Source organism: Pituophis catenifer, unplaced genomic scaffold (assembly GCF_029215685.1).
Source record: "Pituophis catenifer annectens isolate HBS135680 unplaced genomic scaffold, rPitCat1.0.hap2 SCAF_2, whole genome shotgun sequence".
Taxonomy (NCBI): domain Eukaryota; kingdom Metazoa; phylum Chordata; class Lepidosauria; order Squamata; family Colubridae; genus Pituophis; species Pituophis catenifer.
The window spans coordinates 253,224,257-253,248,544 of NW_027256882.1; the positions used below are offsets into that span (position 1 = coordinate 253,224,257).

Genomic DNA, 24,288 nt, shown 5'->3' on the forward strand with positions numbered 1-24,288 from the left:
GCTTCAAATATATTTTATTTAACTTTGGCATCCCCAGCGGCACTTTATAATTATGTCTCATAATCAAAACTATGAATCCCATTCGTTTTGTTCAACTATAGTTCACTTGATAATTGCACTATGAAGTTGGCTTATTTATCTAAATCAGCCTTTGGATAAATGTTATTGGACTGAAAATTTCCAACAGTCTCAGCAATTATAGCAAATAATGCCCCGGGGAGCCAAGGTTGAGCTATCCTCTTAAATCACGATTTAGACTTATCATACTTTATTTTACGTTAGATAGAAACTGCATTTATATCTCAAACTAAGCTATGCTTAATTCATGACTTATTGAGTCAACATTCGACTGGATATATACAACACCCAAACCAAACCTTGTTTTGTTTGCATGTATGCATATACATATGCATATGTAATGAACTATCTGCAAGTAAACAACCAAGCTCAGATGCCACCAAGGATTCACACTGTATAGCTGTTAGAGGCCACCATTTGGAGAACCTCAATCAAAAGTACATGGAATGTTTCTTATCTTCTGAGTGCTATATTGTATGAATAGAGAGGCAAGAGCTGATAAGTTTGATTTTTTTTACATTAAAAAAGCCCTGAGGGCAATCAAAACATTGGGAAAATAATGGGAGCAAATGTCACAACATGCATGACCATGTGATTGTATAAATGCAACTGAAGTACTCTGTTAGATGTTGGAATACACTGATGTAATGGTGTCACCATTTGCCCAATCACACTTTTTTTTTTTTATTTATATCCCGCCCTTCTCTGAAGACTCAGGACGGCTTACAATGCGTTAAGCAATAGCCTTCATACTTTTGTATATTTTATACAAAGTCAGCTTATTGCCCCCACAATCTGGGTGCTCATTTTACCTATCTTAGGAAGGATGGAAGGCTGAGTCAACCTTGAGCCTGGTGAGATTTGAACTTGCAGTAATTGCAGGCAGCTGATGTTAATAACAGTGCTTTAGTCTGCTGCGCTACCAGGGCTCTTATTACTGCATATGTGGTGTCATTACCCTCACTGCAACACAATTGATAGCAGCATGTTATCCATTATCAGGTTTTCTTCTTAAATTAGTTTTGAATCTGACTAATGCACCCTAATTAAGAAATTGGTTGGTAGGGTAAATTTATATAAGGCGATAGGGAGGCTGGGAATAGTGAACAATTTTGATTTTATGTTCCCTTTTACAGCAGCAAGATATAATTATTCAATACCATGTACGAATGTCTGAAATCTTACTAATTTATTCATTAATCCATGTGTCAATGGCATGTTGATGTTTTTTGGGGTTCTTTTTCCAGCTCCAATGCCATCTGAGGTTAGCTATTGTATCTGAATAGTTCTGCCCTAAACTTTGCTTCCAGCTGATAAATTGTTGTTTATTATATTGTTCAACAGCGGTAGAAACTTTTGGATAGTTAATTATATGGCATAGCTTCTTGTTCAAAGATTGTGTGATTGCTGGAAACTTTGTGGCTACATCTGTTAGTTCATTTGGGTCAATTGAAAGATCTACAACAAAGAAAAAATAGGTTAAGAGAAATTTACAATAAACATAAGCTTAATTTTAGAAAACTAGAATTGTGTAGTCTGATTCCAATTCAGTTAAGAAATTGAATCACTCCAATAACAATTAATGTTAATTAAATCGAGAAATCACTGCACTTTTGCAAGAAACATTTCATCTTTGCAATTCCTCCACCCGTTATGTTATCATATTAGAATGTAAGAAACATGCACACACTCTGCAGCAACTACAGAAGAAAAGTATGCCTCTGGAATTCAACAGCATCTTATATTGTTGGTGACATCTAAATCATAGGCTGCTCCATCTGTTATCTGAACAAACAGAGAAGGGGTACGTGCCTATGTTACCAGCAGTTTGAGAGAAGTCACTTGAAAAGGATTTTAAATTGTAGGAGTAAATTGTCTCTGCACAGGTATTTTATTTGCAGAGAAAGAAAAAAAAGCTATTCTCTTCCACTTTACACTCGGTCTGCAGTAAATGCAAGCCTTTATAATCATAACAGTCTCCTGAGTGGGAGTGGAAAGGAGAGTGGATGGGGATAGGTGGTGGGGGGTGGGAAAGGAAAGTTCTCATTGAAACTTCTCTGGCATTTTACAGCCTTCCTTTGAAAGTAGAGATGGGATGGGCAAATAAGATCAAAGAGGAAGAACACTTTGATGCTCTCTTAGCAGGATGAATTAATTCTGTAAAGGGAGGCAATGAAGCTGAGGACTTGCAAAGCTGTAGAAAAAACTGAAGATTTTTTTTTTTAATGATCGAATTGGTCCTCCCTTCGCGGAAGGGTTTTCTCCCAACAAAGGGAAAGTGTTGGGGATATAAAGACCTTTGAACCATTCCCATTAATGAATAATTTTATTAAGGAATCCCAAGTTACTTAAAAGCTTAGGGGCTGCATCCTATGTTCCCTTGAAGGGGGCACATGTCTGCATGTAGATATTACTCATGAAACAGTAAAAGTAGAGTGCACACAAAATTAAATTAGTTTCCAACCCTTGCTACTACAAATTAAGCTAAGGTAGCAAGCCTGTGCAGGTCACAAGCCTACAGCTTTCTGTGGCTATAATTAATATAATTGTCAGGGCCAGCTCTGACCCTATGTAAATTACGCTCCAATTATGACCCTGTTTCCCCCTCCCCCCAGGGTGTGTCATCAATCACATTCGCCAACAGAGCAATTTCATGGGTTGTAGAAGTCACTCCCCTTCGGCTGCTGTATGTAACCCTGGGATACAGCCTTGAGAGAGATAAGTGTGGAATGTGCATCTGTCTTTGGCTGCTGTGCCATTTTGCCGGTTTCCCATCCCCCCTGGCCTATGGCAATTCGAGAGCAGGCCAGGGATGCTTTGCAAGTTGACAATAATTTAAATAACCATAAATATAAAGTTATGCAGTTTTGTGACCTGCATAACTATAGCAAAAAGGGTTATTTGGCACCTCCATAGCTTGGACTGAGTGGAAGCAGCCTAGGACAGGAGTTTCTTCTCAGCCTAGACTGCAGTAGCACCAAGTGATTCTTGGAGGGGCAGGGCAGCGGCTTTGTGTCTTTTACCCAGGACAGCTGTCAGGAGATCTTTCTCAGCCATGAGGGCAACTGGCCTGCTCTGGACCCCAGAACCCCTAGCTCATGAATTAATATGAAATATTAATGAAGTAATGAAGTAACATGAAATAATTAATGAAAGAATTGCCTGCAAGCAAGAATTGGTGGGACTAAAAAATACTGCTTCAGATAGGAAGGCAGCGCAGAGAGTGATGAGGATAGCAGAAAAGACCATTGATAGTTCACTTCCTTCTACCCAGGACTTAGCACATAAGTGATGCTTGAGCAGAGTCCGCAGGATTGTCTGGAACACTACACATCCTCTTCATCCTGTTTTCCTTGTTACCTTCTGGGAGGAGGCTTTGTGGTATCCAAAGCAGAACATCTAGATTCAGTCACAGTTTTGTTCCATATAGCATAAACCTTTTGAACTCTCAAGTTTCCTCTTTCCGCTATGCATTCAAAATGGGCAGTGATTAATATATATATGTATGGTGTAAATATATATTTATGTATGTATATAGCATGTATATATGTGTGTTATGTATTTGTTTGGGTAGATATGCACCTTCTCTTGAAAGCAGGCAACAGAATGTCATTTTTAATGTGGGCTGGTGTGCTCGCAGTAAAAAATGACAATAAAGTTATCTTATCTTATCTTATCTACAAAGTAATAGAAAATGAAGAAGCTAAAGTGTTCTGGGACTTTAGAATTCAAACAGACAAGCACCAGACACACAATATCCCGACTTAACAATTGTTAATAAGAAGGACAAAAAAAGTTTGCCCAGTGAACGTTGCAATACCTTGGGACAGCAGAATAGAAAAGAAAGATCAGGAGAAAATCACAAAATATAAATGCCTGCAAACAGAAGTAGAATGGCTATGGCAAAAAAAAACAGAGATAGGACCAATAGTAATAGGTGCCTTGAGTGCAATTCCAAAATGTCTCGAGTACCACTTGAACAACATCAGATTTGACACTATCATTAATCAATTGCAAAAAGCAGCTTTGCTTGGAACAGCTTACATCCTGTGACAATATCTGTAACACCATTAAACATCCACATCTGCCTATCCCAGGCCCCTGGAAAAGACTCGATAGGTAGACAAAAATGCCAAATCCAGTCTGAACATCTGGTTGGCTGTGCAATGAAACCATAATAATAAATTATCAGATTGGGCACAGTTCAGCATGAGATTGAAACCCATATTTATAGATCCCAGGAGACCAGAATAGGTATTGGATGCTTAAAAGCACAGCTATCTTCTCTGTCTCCTGCTGTAGGTGATGTTTCTTGCATTCTTTGACTTACTGTTCTCTATTGTACTGTATGCTGAATTAAAACTACATGCTAATTCCATTGATATAGATTCTTTCAAGCTTTTGTTTACAGGATCTTAAATTTTAATCAATATTCTTCACCCTAGATGTGCATCACTCCTCTGTTCTTTTGCTGAATGGAACAAAGTGTAACACAGATGCATTATTTCACAGTTTGGGATCTTGTGCTAGTACAAGGCAAGGACTGTGTAGCTGAACCTGCGCAATATGGAAGTGAATCAGCTTATTTTGATCATTCAGATCACATCAGAGAATAAGAATGATATTTTCACCAAATGGTAAACCTACCAAACAACTGAGGAGATACGGAGTGGCCATCTGAATAAGCAATGTATTTCCACTTGTCAATTCGCAGCATGTAGGTTGAAGAATTCACATTGCAGCCATGAAACTCACTTAGAATCCAAGGAGGACGGAGCCCTCTATATAGGGCTTTATAATCTCCCTTTTCTAATATCAAAGGCATCAGTGAATATCCACTGATGTTTTTGGGAATCGGGATACTTGCAATGTCTGAAAAAAAGTGTCAATTTGATAGAAAACAATTAGAAAGCTGAAATAAGAAACAAAATGTATAAAATTGAGGAGAAAGGAACAGAAATTATACCATTTCAACCACTTCAACTTTTTGCTCTTCTGGTAATATTACTGTGCCTCTTTTCTTTATGTCTATTTTATGTTCCAAATGGAAGTTAGCAGCACAGTTCTATACTTGGAGCGATAATCCATTATATTGAATAGAGCTATTCTCAATTTTCTGAGCATAGGACTGATGTTGAAATGTTATATTTGATTGTCAGAAAAAATAAAGTCTATAAAGATCTCAGTTAAATTGACTTAATGAAATGAAAGAGCCTTGGTAGTACAGTGGTTTAAAGCACCCTGTTATTAACACAGCTGCCTGCAATTACTGCAGGTTCGAATCTTACCAGGCTCAAGGTTGATTCAGCCTTCCATCCTTTCTAAGGTAGGTTAAATGAGGACTCAGTTTGTGGGGGCAATAAGCTGATTTTGTATAAATATACAAAAGTATGAAGGCTATTGCTTAACGCATTGTAAGCCGCCCTGAGTCTCCGGAGAAGGGCGGCATATAAATCAAATTAAAAAAAAAATGCACCCCAAAAGTATTTATTTATATGCACACAATTGTCTGCTGAGTTCATACTAATATGATCTTAACACTGATTCAAAAAAGGCATAATATTCAATTCCTATTATACTTTATTAATATGTTTTCAGAAGGTGGTTGCCAACGTTGGTTTTTCTCACTGATGTTAAATTTAATTAATTAAATGTACCCATGGATCAATATGTTAACGTTTCTGAGTGATTATTACTATTCAGGTTTAGAATAGGACACACACAATCTTTTATATTCCTTATTCATTAGTCTGCATAGAAGTCTGCAGTGATTTGTATCTGGACAACTGAGTAAGAAATCAGAATTTTTAAGATTATTTATAATCTTGTATGTGCTTCATGCAATGTCTAAGCTGAGTTTTTCTGTGTAACAATAGTAGGTCTTAGGCACCAAGCTAGAAAGCAGAGTACTAGTTCCATTTTAGGCATAAAAATGGTTTGGGTGACTTTGGGCCAGTGGTGAAATCCAAACTTTTTTAGTACCGGTTCTGTGGGTGTGGCTTGATGGGCGTGGCAGGGGAAGGATACTGCAAAATCCCCATTTCCTCCCCACTCTGGGACCAGCCAGAGGTGGTATTTGCCGGTTCTCCGAACTACTCAAAATTTCTGCTACTGGTTTTCTAGAACCTGTCAGAACCTGCTGGATTTCACCCCTGCTTTAGGCCAATCATTCTCTTAACCCAAGTTACTTCACAGGGTTGTTGATGAAGGGAAAAATAGGAGGCGAAAGGAGCATTAGGTATGTTCGCTAATTCAAGTTATTTATAAAAGTAATAAAAGGAGGGTAAAACAAATAAGTATATGTATGTGTGAATGAATGAATATATTCTGCTGGTTGGAGAGTTGATTTACAAGACGCATACTTTTTTGCCTCTGTCTCTCATACAAAAATTAGTTTGGCTCAACAGCTATTGTACTCATTTTAATATCCATTTGCAATTTTGAAAAATTCAGTTCAGTTCAAGGAACATACTTGCTATAAAATTACTCAGAATTGAAGCTACATCAAAAACTTTTTTAGAGTGCTGGCACTAAACGCATTGGCATGATTATATATTTAAGGCTTGAACTGGACTTTACATGTGAAATAATATATTATAAAACAGTATGTATAGAGAACATATACTATATATTAGGGGAAATAATTTATGTTTTTAACAAACAGGATGGCTGAGAAGGTAACATTAATCATTTGTTTTATTACTCATCTAAATAAATTAAACCCTGTTGATTTGTGTTTTTATTTTTAACTTTTTGATTACAGGATAGAGCAATCAGGAGAACATATGGGAATGAACAGAACAGGAAGGACAGCAATTTAAAAATATAAACTTCAGAAAGATTGTAGAAAAAACACAGTTGGAACCAAAAATTGCTAACTAAATTGGAGGACTAAGGATTTGAAAAAGATATGGTTTATCTGATTAGTAAAGCTCCTGTAAGAACGTAGTTTTGAAAGGATTATTTTTGCAGCATGAGGAAGCATTCTCAATTTTTGAACAATTTTTAAATCATTACTTTAAAAGTGTCAATTTATTGAGAAGGCCTAATCCTTATTCCAAATTACAGGTAAACTTTTGTTTACGACCACAATTGAGTTCAAAATTTCCATTGCTAAGCAATATGATTGTTAAGTGAATTTTGCCCCATTTTATGACCTTTCTTAATATAGTTGTTAAGTGAATCCTGCACTTGTTAAGTTAGTAATTTGACGGTTAAGTGAATCTGGCTCTGTTCCCAACCCTATTGGTGGGGAACAATCAGAATCACCATTCTGGAAGCATTGTTCTTGCTTTTATTAATGTATATAGTGCCTTACTTCCATGATACTTAAGGGAATGGCATTAATCTCTAAAGATAACTTTAAGTCATACTCAAGGCTTGGAATGGTACAAACAGAAAACAAGGCAATTACAAGTCTGAAAGGCTTTATTAGTATATTAGATGTTTTGTATCTTCTACTAAATAGTAAGGCAGAGCTAAGGGCTAATCATTTAGACAGTATGTAACAACTTGAAGATTTCAAAAAGAGCCTCCTGGTATAATATGCCAGTGTCACAGACTGCTAGCTTGAAGAATTTAGAGGCAGGAATGTCCATCCTCCCTCAAAGCGTAAAGCAGTTCACAGGCTGAATTCCAAAGAACTCCACACTCAGTTCCCAGTTGAAAGTCAAGCTGAATTTCTAATCATAGTGCAAGGAGGAGGAGGAGGAAATCAGAAGGGATATCATAGGAAAACAAGTCAAGAAAGAGGAGGGTTATTTCCAACCAGAGACAGGGATTTTCAAACATCAGAACTCATGGATGACCATTTAAACATTTCTTAAGACCAGACACAAGGTATGGATAAAGCAAGGTGTCTTGCAAAGGACATTGTAGCAAGTTGCAAGACTTCATCCATAGCAGAACAGTGAGTATTCCAGTTTCTGAGACAACTGACTGCTCAATTGTTGTGGGAACCGGAGATGTGCCTCACTAGGAGGAAGAATATGAAGCAAGGTATTACAGAAACACAGGTCAGAAAACTGGTTATTTTTTTCTAATCGGGGAGGAGACCTAGAGCTCAGTCTTATATAATGGGAGTTCATGTCGTTGCTTAATTAAAGAGGAGCTAGGCTTTCTTAATTTTCTTTCTTAAGGAAGTTAAGGCTTTCTTTTTTAACCTTAACCTATTTAGGGCTTGGCATTTTTTCTATGGATAGGCTCTGACACTTTACTAAAGCAATCAGTGGCCATTTGCACTCACTGAGACCTGAGACTCTCCCAAGCAGTTGACAGCATTCTGACTGGCCCCACCCCCATCTATCCTCTGCCTCCCGAGTCCCAGCTGATAGGGAGGAAATGGGTATTTTGCAGTAACTTTCCCCTGGAGTGGGGGGGGAATGGAGATTTTACAGTATCCTTCCCCTGCCACGCCCACCAAGCCACACCCATAGAACTGGCAGTAAAAAAATTTGAAATCCACCACTGATATGAACCCCAGGTTGAGAATCTATTACATTTTCCTCTTTGCCCTTAGAATGACAGGAATCACAGGGCTCCATAGCACTTTAATCAATTGCCCCAGATAATGTCATTGAACCATATATTGATATACTGTATATATTAACTTTGTTCCTTTCCATCATTTAATGTTACTAAATACTGCTAGCCAAGACAAAAACAAGTGAGATGTATGTACATTTATTCTTAGGCGATCCAGTTACTCTATAACTAGGAAGAGGTCCACCACCTGCCAAAAAGGAGAAACCTCTCTTGAGGAGATTGGTCAGAAAGCAACCAGAAAGACCAGTTAGTGCCATATCTGTAGTAAGACCTACAAAGTGTCATATCAGTAGTAATGAGGGGCACTGGGTCAAATGAAAAGGCATGAAATGCTTTGAAATTTGGAAATAATATATAGATGAATCCTAAAACAATTGTGCCAATAAAAGCAATTGAAAAAGTACAAGTGAATATAGAGAAAGGCACTTTCTGATACACGGTTTTGCCAGTTTATATCATGTGAGCACCAACCACTGAAAGGGAATTAATTGGTAGAGTGTAGATAATTGCATTAAGGATAATTTTCCCTAAAATCCAAAAGATGTAGAAAAGTATATAGATTGTTATTTGGACTCTTCAAACTTGAATCTTTGGATTCTCAATTACCTTTCTTTCCCTTCACTGTCACTACATAGTTAACTTTGATTAATTGTTTAAGGTCTTGGCAATATCCTGATAACTTCATAATTCCTATCAACTAGGATTGTCTCCCAAAATTAATCCAGAAAGAACAGGCAGCCAACAGATGAAACAATGGCACCAAACAATAGTAAAAAAGCAAACAATCCCATAAATATTAATTTTATTACTGTAGGATAAACGTTGCTTACCAAGCATGGTAGGATAAATATCCACAAGGGACACCATATTTGATATGGACTGCGACTTAATATTTGGACCCATTATAAGGAAGGGAATATGGGAACTTGGTTCATACATGCTCATTTTATAAAACTGTCTGTGTTCCATTGCAAGTTCTCCATGATCCGCAGTAAATATTACATGAGTTCTTCCAAGCAGTCCTGTTTCATTTAGAGCAGAAAGTATCTCACCTGTAACACAAGACAAAGGAAAAACATGTTAAGATATTAATCAAATAGCACTGATGTTTGCAAACATTCTGAGGAATACTTCCTTGCTAATAAGAACATTTAGTGATAAGTGATCATGAAAGTTTCTCCCTGAAAGTTCTAAGTTTCTTTCAAAGCTTAACAATATCAAATGTAACTGATTTCCAAAACTCCATACTTGAAACACTATTTTGTAAATAGTGTTATATAAATAGTGTTATATAAATATAACCAGGTTATATTTTCCCCCTCAAATTTTACAAACTACATCAGAAAATTCAGCTTCTTTTAAACACAGTTTTATATCTGAGCTGTCAATTAAAACAAAGTGATTGATGTCTCAGAGCAGAGGTGGGATTCACTTACCTTCCCTACCGGTTCGTAAAAATGAGTGCACACGTCACCTCTGCGCATGTACACAGCCTTCTGTGCATGTGCAATAGTCACACATTACGTCCGGGCGGGTTGGCGGAGCCTCCTGCAGTTGCTGCTACCGGTTCATGCGATCTGGAGAGAACCAGCTGAATACCACCACTGTTTCAGAGTCATTCTAAAGTCTTGGCCCATAATTATTATGTTGTGAGTAGATAATTAGTAAAAGTTAACATCATCACACCAACTTAAAAGCATATATTCTAATCAGTGGTGGGTTTCAAAATTTTTTACTACCGGTTCTGTGGGCGTGGCATGGTTTGGTGAGTGTGGCTTGGTGGGCATGGCAGGGGAAGGATACTGCAAAATCCCCATTTCCTCCCAATCAGCTGGGACTTGGGAGGCAGAGAATAGATGGGGGCAAGGCCAGTCAGAATTTTTACTATCGGTTCTCCGAACTACTCAAAATTTCTGCTACCAGTTCTCCAGAACTGGTCAGAACCTGCCCAAACCCACCTCTGATTCTAATTATAAGATTGCTTCAAAGTCGTAAGAACAGATTATTATATTTTCTATCTAACACTCCATAGGGTTATGCTTTGCATCCTATTAATAAGTGTGTTTTTCAGTGTACATAAGTTCTTAAGGTACATTTTAGCTGGTTCAAATTAGCAATATAATATGCAGCCAAAGGACACCATTACAAGTGATAAGGAACCATCCTTAAATGTCCTCAGCAAATAGTATGAGCCTATGTAAATATTAACCAGCTCCTGATGGCAGAGATGTTTTCCTTGACCCAAAGAAATATCCTTATAGAGGGTGAACAGAAAGTATTCGAAAATATTAAAAATCTCCTTTGCTCTAAAGAACCAAAAAAAAAAAAATCACAGATCTGAAATTGATAGGGGCTATGTATGGATATTCCCAGATAATAATTTTGATATCATCATGTAAAGGATTTGTTATAATGCTGACTATTTTAACATGGTTGTATTGTATTCTTCATGAATCTATATAGGCAGATACCTAAATAAATAAAGAATAAAGGAAAATGTAATATAAAATATCTTCAAGTACATTTTTTCGGATGGAGGGGGAAAGCTTCCAAGAAGTAACAGTTCCAAAATTTCTGACAATGTACAAAAATTACATCACTAGGATCAGGATGATAAACAAGTATATGAACGTATATATTATGAAAGTAGTAACTTGGTATCACCTACCCAGCATGGCATCCGTTTCTGCACACATGGCATAATAATGTGCTCGAATGTTTCTGATTTCTTCCTGTGTAAATTGCCCACTGCAGTTCTTGGTGTAAGTAGAATAATAATCAACTGGGTGCATTTCTGAAAATGGAGGCCATTTTGGAATCTTTATGGCATCATAAATCACCTAATAACAAAACAGAAATGTGCCGCATTTGATAAAATAGCTCTATTGTGCATTTGCAATTTGTTGGCAATTTTCAAGTAGGTGCCAAAAGTAAGCATGCTGATTGAAAATGAGACTACAAAGAAAATTTCTCTCCCTAGAATGGTAGTACACAAAAATGAAAAACTGGACTTTTTCTGAGAGGTCAGCTGCTGGCATTACTAGGAACCTGCAGAGCTATATCAATTTTTTATATGTAACATTTTTAATAGGAGAAGAGATGAAAAAAGTGATGGGACAGTTACAAAGAGAAAATAGAGTTCTTTGGACTTTCTTTTGAAATCTGTGAATGGGTAGGATAACAGTAAAAAATCCTCGTTTGAAACTGCTCCTGCAAACTTTAATTTAGTTATAAACCTAGATATGATAGGGGGGAGGGGTCACAACACAGTTTGATTGTTAATCTGTATTCTTAAAAATAACTTAGTTCAAAAATACTCTTTTTGAAATGTTACCCAATTACACATTTTTGTTACTCAAAAAAGTTACTAAGGACAGTTGTCCCTTCTTCTGAGACTTACTATCTATTTTGACAAAGGGGGAAAACAAACAAAGGAAACAAAAGCAGAAGCAAAAGAGGAATCCAGTGGTGAAATCCAAATTTTTTTATTACCGGTTCTGTGGGCGTGGCTTGGTGGGCCTGGTGGGCGTGGCTTGGTGGACATGGCAGGGGAAGGATACTGCAAAATCTCGATTCCCACCCCACTTCAGGGGAAGGATATTGCAAAATCTCCATTTCCACCCCACTCTGGGGCCAGCCAGAAATGGTATTTGCCAGTTCTCCAAACAACTCAAAATTTCCGCTGCTGGTTCTCTGAACTGCTCAAAATTTCCGGTACCGGTTCTCCAGAACCTGTCAGAACCGGCTAGATTTCACCCCTGGAGGAATCATATTCATTTTGCTCAATAACACCTACTGAAACTTAACTGAAGAATAGTGTGAGGAATAGGAGCTCAAAGAATTGGCCAAAAGAAGGGCTTTGAGGGAGGTGTCTAGTCTGACACAGTAGTCCTCAATTGAGCCCAAGATTTATGTTGTTAAGTGACAAATTTGTTAAGTGAGTTTGCTCTATTTTACCACTATTCTCACCACATTTGTTAAGTGAATCATTGCCGTTCTTAAATTAGTAACATAGTTAAGTGAATCTCATTTCCCCATTGACTTTACTTGTCAGAAATTGAGAAAAGGTGATCACATGACTCCAGGATGCTGCAACTGTCATAAATACGAGTCAGTTGTCAAGCATCTGAATGTAAACCACATGACCACATAGGGATGCTGCAACGGTCATAAGTGTGAAAAATGGCCATAAGTCACTTTTTGCAGCACCATTGTAACTTTGAACAGTCACTAAACTGTTGTAAGTTGAGGACTACCTGAATTCAGTGGCCTGGAACATCAGTGCAAGAAGTCCTATAATCACTGCTGTATCACGGTTTGCATGTCCTTGAGAGACTCCCTCTTTTTTTTTCTGTCAGTGTCAAACTCTCAGAGATTGTAAACTGAATATTAAAATTTATTTTCAGAAGGCACTGCTGCTTTTAAAGAAGTTTTGAGGTAGGCCTTTTGAAACTTATTCTCATGTCATGTAAATGCCTTATATATCTACCGGTATAATGCCTTTTCTGTCTGCAAAATGTAGCTTTCTTGCTTATTGCATCTCATGTATCTGAAAACAAACCACATGCTTCCAAGCTGAATCCAGCTAATATATTGCCTTAAAGACCATCTGCTTAGCAACACAGTGTACTATGAGAGCATCATGTTGATGCACTGCTCTAAGCTGAATCACCAAAGGAACAGAAAAAATGAATTCAGGCTAAGTTCTATTCCAGTCGAGATGGGAAAATTCCATAGTTCCATCACTCCATAGTTCTCCCATTCCAACCAGTGGAATAGCTTGCCTTCAGACTTTGTGGCTGTTGCATCACTGGAGGCTTTTAAGAACAGTCTGGACAACCGCTTGTTTGGATTGGTGTAGGGTCTCCTGCTTGAGCAAGAGGTTGGACTAGAAGACTTCCAAGGTCCCTTCCAACTTTGTAATTCTGTTATTCTGTACTGTTATTCCACAGCTCAGCAGAATACTCAGCAGCATGTAGTAAATTGTGTTATAAAAAAAAAAGACAAAGTCATTGTTTACATTTATATCATATGTGTACTGTCATGATGACAGTTGTACAGTTCTAACTCTGCTCAAGTTGCTGCAGTTAGACAGCCAAAACCTGGATCAATCATTTACACTGGAGGTGGCACCATAAATATATAAAAGTACTGTGTTTGTCACTAGGCAACCTCATAGACAGAAAACAAGATGTGGTACTGATTGATTCAGTAGGGTTCCAATATACTTAGATGAATCACTATAGCAGCTAAGAAAAAACAGCAATAACCTGGAGGAAGAAAATACTGTTCAAGAGGGGAAGGAATAAGCAAGTCATGGGAGTGGGGGAGACTTGGAGGAAAGATTACTTAGCCCTGAGACAAAGACACTCAAAGTAACCCTGTCTTGATTTGTTTAGAATAGAAAGGGACAGAAAAAAAAACTTAAATAGGCTTTCTGCTACTTTCTGAAGTAATCTAGATTGAAGTAACTGATTGAAGTACTGAATGAAATCCATTATGGGTATGTACCCTTCCAAAATGATTATAAGAAATCCTTATGAACACTGCATGAGCATGCATCACTGAGCTTTCATTAAAGCAGTCTGGGTTTTTACAGTCTTCCAAAGGAGCTTGAAAAAGAGTTGTCACTACCTTAACAGTGATATAGAGTTGACCCAAAGTAGTGGCATGTTTTCTTATACTCATGCAGAAATCTGGAAAAGCTAGGCTGCTTGAATGAATAATAGAGAGCTCATACAAAATCCAAAGCATTTCTCCAAATCATTTTTGAACCTTGCACAGTCCTAACATGAACATACTTGTAGTGTAACAAACCTAGTTCTTCCCAATTTAAGAATGTTCAGAACTGAAAAATATTAGCAAAAACAGAGCTAAATTTACATTGTATACTGCCTGGGTTAAACATAAGAACAATACTACAGTATATGAAAATGCTGTAAGAGAAAAATAGTAACAATTATTTAATGGCTCAGTAAAATTCTGTCCTAACTATAAAAAAATAAATATGTTATGTGAGGATGCTTCTGTGGAGAAATTGTTTCATTACAGAGCCGCAGTGCCTTTTGGCAGCAGGAGCCATGGCAACGGGGCTAGAGAGTGTGGTTAGCCATTGTAAAACATCTGGGAATAATTCTTTTGGAATACAAATAAACAGGAGCTTTTGACTCTTCTTCATGAAAATAATAGCAGTAACTGGTTTTTATTCAAGAAAACAGCTGGATTTCTGCAGCATTAAAATAGAAAATGTAAGCCAGCAGAATTATGGCACATTTTCTGTCCTACCAGACAGCAATCACCATATAAAGCGAGGGCCTTACAGTTTCTCTAAGAAAGATCAATCTAAGAGTCAATATTGTAGCTAATTATACATAACAAGAAACAGATTGGCAATGCAAAATCTATACTAGTAAACATCATAATTGCTCAGTTTATAAAATGACATTATCACATGCAACTCAGACTAACTGTAGCAGCTAGTTTCATTCTTTTTCTTGTGGGAACATTGCCTAAGGGACTACAAGATCAGCAAACTTTTTCATTTCAAAGACTATACGGGCATCAATCACATTGCCAATTTAAATCCTGTAAGTCAAACACACACACACACAAATGCCCCCTTCAAAGAAAATGCTGTTACTACTATGCTTACATGATGTCTAACCATTCACAATCTATCAAATGTGGAACAACCATGTTTTCTTGTGAAGCGAAATGCATTGGCCACACTCACTCCCCTTTCTTCCACATTTTATCCCATTAGTGACTTTAGTGTGGAAGCTTTTTCCAGTCAGCAATTTTCCTCTACAGCTCTGTAACTTGTTGTACACAGTATATGATGGTGGGTGGATCCAGATTTAGATGCTTATAATAAGATTGTTACCATTTTTTCCCCTAATACTTCCTTCAGTCTCCTGATGCTGTTGTATTATTCAGCAGGTAACACTCACAGCAAACTATACTGCCATCACTGGTGATACTAGTGAAACAATTATGCCAAAATATGTTGCTAGAGAGATGAGCTACTTCCTACTTGACTTCCAATAATTTATCCCAGGTCATGTGCTGTCTTATAATCACCCCAGATCTTCATTTAGGCTAGCTAAGGGCTGACTTAGTTGGCAATGACATTGAATTTAACATTTTTGGAAAAAACACCAGATTATGGAAGGCTGATCTAGTAGCATAGTTAAAGTCCCTCAGCCAGAGGAGCTCACTGGATGACTTTGGGCTAGTTACTATTTCTCAGCCCAAACTACTTCACAGGATGTTTTTTTTGTGGGGAAAACTTGGGAAGAGAGAGGGCTTTATGCTACTTTGAGCTCCTGAAGAAAAGGAGAGCTGTAAATCAATCAGTCAAAACAAATGAATAATAAATATTAGACTGAAGTTGATTTATGTACCAATAAAGAGTAAGCTGACAAAAGAATTCTTAAATCTTTTTTAGATGTACATATTTATGTATATACGTACCCTTTGTAGCCAATATGGAGATGTAAGAAATGTGGATGCCCCATAATTTTCTCCTGAGGATGGTGAAGGATATGGGTGAGGCAAATTTAGTCCGAGGTACAGAGCAAAGGGCTGTGATAGTTTAGCTGCCTCATTTTTTATCCAATTTGCTGCTTCTTCAGTAACCTTCCAATCTTTTTGCATGACTCTTATATATGTCTTGTTGCCTATGAGTTTAGCCACAGGTCTGCCTTCTTGCTGAAGCAAAAAATCAACATTTCTGGTCCAAGCCTCCACACGGTTACTGAAAATAAGAAGAGCTTTCAAGGTATGCTTTTGAATCATAATTGCTTGCAAATTACCCTTGATTATGATGCTTGTTTTATTGCTTGACTTGTTTTTATTAACTATTACTGCAGTTAAAAAGGTTAGGCTGCTAACCAAATTACAGTCATTCTAAAGTTTTTACATTCCTATTTCTCTCACAGCAGCTATAGAAGCAGAAAATAAAGGTAAGAATGTATGAACCTGAAGCCAGCTGTGGTTCACAGAATCACAGAACTGTAGAATAGAAGGGATTACAAGGATTATCAAATTCAGCTTTCTGCAGCATTCAGGAAAACCAAGCATAGCAAGGTTCTTCCTTGTAACAGTAAAAACAGGCCAATATATGCTGATTCAGCTCATTCAACATGCCAAAGTAGATTGTGTGAATTGAAATCAAGGGACAGGCTGTGATTTTAGAGAAGTATTTAATCTAGCTATGGTTGCAGCTAGAATTAACCATGGCTTTGTTTCATTATTGACCTTAGTCAAATATCATCCAAACCTGACTAATGGCCAACAGAGACTTAAGCAATTATTAGTTTATATGGAAACAATATAAACTGGAAAAGTGACTGCAAAACAAAGCAATTTCTGAAGCAGATTCTTTTCTGTTCCTAAACTTTGTTTCATCCTGTACTTATATATGTAAATTTCCCATGCCCTCCCCGGCAAAAGGGCTAGTCAAAGTATTTAACTTCCCCATTATCCCTATTCTGGTTTTTTTAATCAAAAACTGAACAATCTCTACTCCATATAATGATTTTCTAGTTACCACAAAAGTCATGTGACCTACATCTCTGCTAAAAAGTGTTTTACTGTATTTCATTACATCATTCAAACCAAAAAACCTTAGAAAAATTTCTGCCAGCTTCCTTAGTAGCAGCTTCCCACAGAATTCCTAAATATAGGAATTTGTGTGATTGGTTGTTATTCTATTTTTAAAAAATATCTGGAGTTATCCTTTCTGGAATCGAAAGACATTTTCCTAGATTTATTTCTATTCTGCTTGATTTCAAAATGAAAGGGTTGCTTACAAAGCAATCATAACAACAGGGCAGGTTACGCAAAGGATACACAATATCCAAGGCCCTACAGCTTTACAGTAGTACAAGTTAAGGGAAAGGAATGGTGGTGGATTCCCCTGGTTTTGTTTCCCTTCGATCTGATAGCATCTGCCTACAGAGAAAACAACCATTAGTCACTCTCCCTAACATCCTTAACTTAGCAGGGCTAAGTGAGCGTAGATGGATGATTTGAATAGCAGCGTTATTAATTAACTAATTCTAAATCCATTTTGAGATTAATATCCATGTAATCGTTTTTTTTTAAATGAACAATATCCAGCATTTTTATAGCCTTTGTTCAATACATCTTTTAAACATGTATAGCAAACTACCAAAAGTAAGAAAAGAATAAAAAGAATAAAATGTAGAAAATAAAAAAAATAATTATAAAGAGTATATGAAAAGTATTTTCCCTCTTTATTACAAGTATAAATTTAGTAAGTTGTCACCATTTCTCAAAATGCAACAAAAACCTCTACTCTTTGCCTATCTCATTGCTTAACTATAAATAGAATCTAAACACCTTGTCATTCATTTATCAGCAAAAGTCCATTAAGAGATACCAGAAATAATTAAATATCTATCATAACTTTGATCAAATAAGCCAACTCTATATTCCTTCCCTGTACTTTTAACAATCTCTATTTTTAATCACTTCAAATAATTTTAGAACTTGATTTTTCATTATTTATGTCCCCTCTCAAATAATCCTTCAAGAACTTAATAGCTCTTTTGCACATCCAATAAGAAAAGGTTATCCAAATCACTTTTTGTCTGTTACTTTATGTCCCTTTTAAATATTAAGACATCAGCCAGTTTCATTTGTATATCTAGTATATCATCTTTTTCCATATCATTCTTGTAACTTGTCATAATTAAATATATATTCAAATCAATTTCAGTTTTATCCAGTTTAACTTATTCTTTGTCTGTGACATCACTAACACACTTCTATGGTATCAGATATTATTAAAATTAATTTCTGATGCTAGAATTCAAAGATATCCTTAAAATATCCACTGTGAAGGTATTTTGCTCCATTCTTTGATAATGAGTCAAACTTATGTATTCTTTGCCTTTAATTGTAATATATTCTCCTAGTTCCCTCTAGTGTCCAACGTTCAAACTCCCTTCCTATTTGATTTTTTTCCAAATAACCCCCTCATCCAAAAAATTATGGGAACAATTTTTAAAATTAATTTCAAATTTTTATTCCAAGTCAATGTGGATTGTAAGCCCATTTTTAACTCTATATATTGTTTTGCTGTTTATTCCAAATACTAGAACTTTTTTTTTAAAGTTCTTAAAACTATATTAAAAATTCCTTTCTCTAAAGCTAAGGAAGAGACTTCCCCAGTGAATGCAATAAAAACTTGTAGTTCTGAAGGGTCTTAATATGTCCAAAGCAATAAAAAATAGATCCAAAGGTGATTAAGAAATGTGACTTGGTTAAGCTTTTTCCCAAGTGTTTTTTCCAAGGGTGTTAATATGTCCAAAGCAATAAAAAATAGATCCAAAGGTGATTAAGAAATGTGACTTGGTCAAGCTTTTTTCCAAGTGAGTTATGAGCAGCTGGGAGTTGTGTGATATCATCAGAACTCAGTCATGGGACTCACCAGAAGTCAAATTTAAACACTGATTTTTACTTCCTTGAAATCCTCAAGAACTGCATATCAGGGGCGAAATCCAGCAGGTTCTGACAGGTTCTGGAAAACCGGCAGCGGAAATTTTGAGTAGTTCAGAAAGCCGGCAAATACCATCTCTGGCTGACCCCAAAGTGGGGTGGGAATGGAGATTTTGCAATATCCTTCCCCTAGGAGTGGGGAGGGAATGGGGATTTTGCAGTATCCTTCCCCTGGAGTGGTGTGGAAATGGAAATTTTGCAGTATCCTTCCCCGTGATACCTACCAAGCCACACCATACCAGGCCCACCAAGCCACGCCAACAGAACTGGTAGTAAAAAAAAATTAGATTTCACCACTGCTGCATATGGCTCTAAAGAAAAGTTTATGTTATGCTTTCATTATTTATACTACTATTCCTACTACCACTGAGCAAATAGACATACCAGGCTGGATTCTATCAGGTAATAAAATCCCTCTGTATTAATTTTTATATTATTAGGACTAATGTATTAGCCAGACAAGATTTGACATAAATACTACAAAAAGTATGAAGTTGAACACCAATTACAACTTTGAAGAATGTGAAATCTGCAATGCTGAATTAGTACAAAATATATGAGAGGCATTTTCATACATATGGTACCTGCCTTCGTTCACTTCATTTTTCAGATATAAAGCACATTTTTAAAAGGAAGGATGTCTACTGGTAGTGCAACAGCACTAACAGAAGCAAACCTCTAATTCAAAATTTTGTTTAACTATAAAACAGAAATCATTTCATGAGGCTGGAGTAGAGAGGAAGAGTTCATCACAATAGTTAATTCATTTTAAGAATTTAAATGAAACAATTTTTACAGTGAGCCCTTGACTATGAGACACTTCGTTTTCATGCTAAAAAATAGAAGCACTGAAAAGCATTTAATCAATTAAAAGAGAAACAATAAAATGATTGAGATTTCAGCAATAAACCCGGAGATATATTTCATTCTTTACTCACCTTAATGAATGATGTCCAGAAGTATAATCTAGTTTTCCATATTTTTTGGTATAGTAGCCTTTCTTTTCCATAAGGTCCATCCATGTTGTATAATTTGGATCTAAGCCCTTGAAGTTGTTCCAGGACTCAGTTAAGTGAGTGAAAAGGCCACTCCACATAGCTAAAAAAATATTAATAAAACAATGTGTTTATACAACTGTCTTCTTCACTTGATACAATTTGGAAGGCAGCCCATAAGGCAAGGAATTGCCACCTCTATGGAACAATACTGTGCAAGCTCCAGGAGAACTCCTTTAGCAGTGGTGGTGAACTTTTTACTCACCGAGTGCCGAACAGGTATGTGCTTCCCATGCGCTGCACATGCAACAGCACCATCTGCACATGCACACAGGTTTCGTGTGCTCACCCCCCATGCACTCTGCACACAATCGCACCATCTGCACATGTACACAGGTTTCACGCGGCTCGTCCCATGTGCTGCACGCACAATTGTACCAGCTGTACATGTGCGTGGTTTTCACCAGTACTCTTGCACATATGCACAAATGCGCGCATGCATGCACAGGAGAGCTCCAAAGACCAGCTGGGTCCCCTGAATTGCGTGCATGCGCACCAGAGGCCCGAACACCAGTTGGGCGCGCACACATGCACAGGTGCAGGTGAGTTGGGCGACAGCTCACGTGCCTGGGAAAATGGCTCTGTGTGCCACTTCCAGCACGCGTGCCATGGGTTCGCCATCACGGTCCTATAGCATGAAAATCCATCAAAATATTATCTCTCTGCTTTTTGAATGAAGAAATACATTTTCTCTGTAGGTCCTTTATTTTTGTTCTGCCATTTACTCAAATATTGCCCTTTTATGTATAATTTTACCTGCACGGGATGGACAGCAAATGGGAGAATTGGTGTAGGCATTAAGAAAGAGACTGCCTTGCCTCCTCATGAGATTTATAAAAGGCAAAACTACTGTTTCATTTTCTGGGGAAAACGTTAGCCTTCCATCCTGCAGGAAAAGGAAAAAAAATGACTGTGGGAATGCATTTGGAGATTAAGGAATATTACAAATCAGTGGCTAAAATGCACAATTTATATATTGTATTTATTTTGAAAATTAGATATAGATTTTAGATATGTTTTTAGGGAGAGAAGAGAGCAAGTTTTATGTAAGGGTTAGGGCACCAGGGCAGAAACTGGGAGATGGCGAGTTCTAGTCCTGGCATTAGGCACAAAGCCAGTCAGGTAATTTACTGTCATTCACTGTCTCTCAGCCCTAGGAAAGAATAGAATAGAATATAATTTTTTATTAGCCAAATGTGATTGGACACTCAAGTAATTTGTCTTGGTGAACATGCTCTCAGTGTACATAAAAGAAAAGATATGTTCATCAAGGATCAAAAGGTACAACACTTGATAGTCATAGGGTACAAATAAGCAATCAGGAAACAATATCAATATAAATCATAAGAGGCAATAGCAAATCACTTCTGAAATCTTGCCAAGAAAACTGCAGGGATTGATCCATGCAATTTCCAGAAATCAGTGCTGACTCAAAGGAACAATAAATGTACCACACCATCATTTAACCCTAACAGATGAAAAAATTAAGATTTCTTGCTAGAGTTACTTAAAATGATATTACAGAAAGAATTCTAATTGAGAATATATTCTGTCCTGCCTACCTCCTTTAGATATTGGAACTCAGAAATATCCTGTCCTTGCAGCCTCAAGGGTCAACAGTTCTGATAATTTAATGAATCCAGTCACTCATTTGTTCGAGCTAAGAAAGACACTATTATTTTTTACAATTTTGCATAGTCTACATTGTGTTTTAAACATGGTGTGTTTATGGAGATTCTCAACCAACCAGATCATAGTTGTCCCAAAAGAGCTTTTTCCAAAAGGCAACTGGATTTTCTTGGATTTTTTAAAAAAAATGTTTCATGGTGAAATGTTTTCAAAGAAAAAACCAAGAAAGTCCAGTTGTCTTTTGGAAAAAGCACCTTTGGATTAAACATGATGTGTTTAAAAGCTTTTGTCTTTCAGTGGGATTCCACAAGACCAATCTGACATGTGCTCAGGCAACTCATTTTTGCTAGGAACTTTATGGCTAAAAGCCTAATAGCCATGCCTATTTTTTTTTCTAATGCTAATCACCTTCTCACCATTATTTAAAAACACAGAAAAACTTGCAAAATCTCTCTCAACCTATTATTTTATTAATTGTGTTGGTAGGCCCTCTAGTGTACACAAAGAACTGTTTGAAACGTTTGCACCACTTGTTTCTTCATTCTCACTATTCCTATGATTCCATTTGGGAGGGCAGTTGTCTTTGAAAGACATACTGTTGCTTTATGCAACTTTATTTGGAAGTACATTCCATTGGTTCAATGGGCAAATGTTCATAAGATTGCATTTTACATAGTTAATTTACTCAAACTGTTTGGATAAAATCTAGCTACTGAGTTCACATTCAGTGCTAATGGTGCATTAGGTTTCTCCTTCAAATGGGAAGAGACAAAAAGGTGAAGCAGCCAAAGAGACATGCAGTAAGCCAACTCTCCAGAATATGGGATTCCCTGGTGGGGAATTACATCTTCCGCCAATCAGATCCTACTATGGCCAAAGGAATTACACCAGTGGTGAAATACAATTTTTTTTACTACCGGTTCTGTGGGCGTGGCTTGGTGGGTGTGGCAGGGGAAGGATACTGCAAAATCTCCATTCTCACCCCACTCCAGGGGAAGGATACTGCAAAATTCCCATTCCCATCCCACTCCAGGGGAAGGATACTGGAAAATCCCCATTTCTACCCCACTCTGGGGCCAGCCAGAGGTGGTATTTGCCGGTTCTCCAAACCACTCAAAATTTCTGCTACAGGTTGTCTGAAGTGCTCAAAATTTCCGCTATCGGTTCTCCAGAACCTGCTGGATTTCACCCCTGAATTACACTCCCAAAATATCTGGAGGGCACTACACTGGGGAAGCCTTCAGTAGCTGAAAATGAGTCTTGGGTCATTGCCCCTTCTTTCCCTTCAAAGTCAGTAGGAAACAAAATTGTCTTAATCGTCTTTTAAAAGGAAACAAAATACTTACAAAAGAATCGCACATCACCAGCACAACATTAGGCTTTCCACAGGTACCACAGCTCTTGTTAGGACGAAGCAAAGGCCTCGCCTTTACGGGTCCCCAAGAAACAAATCGGACCAGCAGAAGGCACAAGCTAACTATTATATAGTTTGTAAAGCAGGCAGGGTTTCTCCCCCCTTTCCCCATTTCTTCCTTAAGATCAGAGCAAAGGCTCCAGCCCCTTCCTTTCAGAATTCCTTCTCGGGACTCATTTTCACTTCGCACAGCCAGACAGACGATCCTCACTTGACTGAGCCTGCCGGATGATTCATTCCACAGCTGGGAAACTCGTGATCTACAAATAACACCATTATGCCCGGAAAAAGAAATCAAAACAGCTGCACTGGGAAAAACTACTACTCCCATGATACATATTGCGAAAATTTTGTTATTAAAGCCAATGCTTTTGGTAACTGAATGCTTTAAAGCGGTCTTCCCGTCCAAGGTTAGGAATGTGCAAAAAGCTCATCCTTTTTTACCATGCGAAAGGCGGGGGCAACGGGAAATTAAATAAATAAAAAAATGAGGTGCGAACTACAGCGTAGTCATGCGGCAAAGAAAGATACAGTGTAAATACTGGACCACGGACCACTGTCTGTGAAGAGAGGAACTAGCCATAGGTTATAATAAAATTAGGAAATCAGAATACTTGTGCAGTAATGTCGTTCTGTCCTCGCTAGCTAATGATAGGATCCGATGCTTCGTGTAGAAAAGAAAATGAACTCAATCCTCAAGGTGAAATTTTGCAGCGTAATTTTTTCCCCTCCCCAAACGATAGCAATGCAATCCAGTACGTACGTTCCAGCAATAGCTTAAGAAAGTCAGTAAAAGGAAAAGTGCATATTACACCCGGTAGTAAAAAGGAATGTGTAGCCCTCCCCCTCCCAATTACTTTAAGAAATGAAAAGTTCGAAGCTGTGTACAATAAGAGTAACTGCGTGGAATCTAATAGAAACGTCTCCGCCGGTGAACCACAACTCCCAACCACCACCGCGAATGCTGAACCTCGCGTGGTTTGCCCTCTGACGTCAAGGGTAAAGGGAGAGGAGGTTGAAAAATAAATAAATAAAAACTCG

At 37.4% G+C, this 24,288-nt stretch overlaps 1 protein-coding gene across 1 annotated transcript; it reads right to left on the bottom strand.

Moving 5' to 3' along the window:
• Window positions 1–1,178: 1,178 nt before the first annotated feature.
• Window positions 1,179–24,086, bottom strand: ARSK (arylsulfatase family member K). Its single transcript, XM_070935752.1, has 8 exons — window positions 23,180–24,086; window positions 20,961–21,090; window positions 20,088–20,247; window positions 16,096–16,378; window positions 11,291–11,462; window positions 9,453–9,674; window positions 4,726–4,950; window positions 1,179–1,536 (listed from the first exon to the last, which is right to left on the bottom strand). The coding sequence occupies exons 1-8, from the start codon at window positions 23,576–23,578 to the stop codon at window positions 1,268–1,270; spliced, it is 1,860 nt and encodes a 619-aa protein (XP_070791853.1). The 5' UTR covers window positions 23,579–24,086; the 3' UTR covers window positions 1,179–1,267.
• Between the last annotated feature and the right edge of the window lie 202 nt (window positions 24,087–24,288).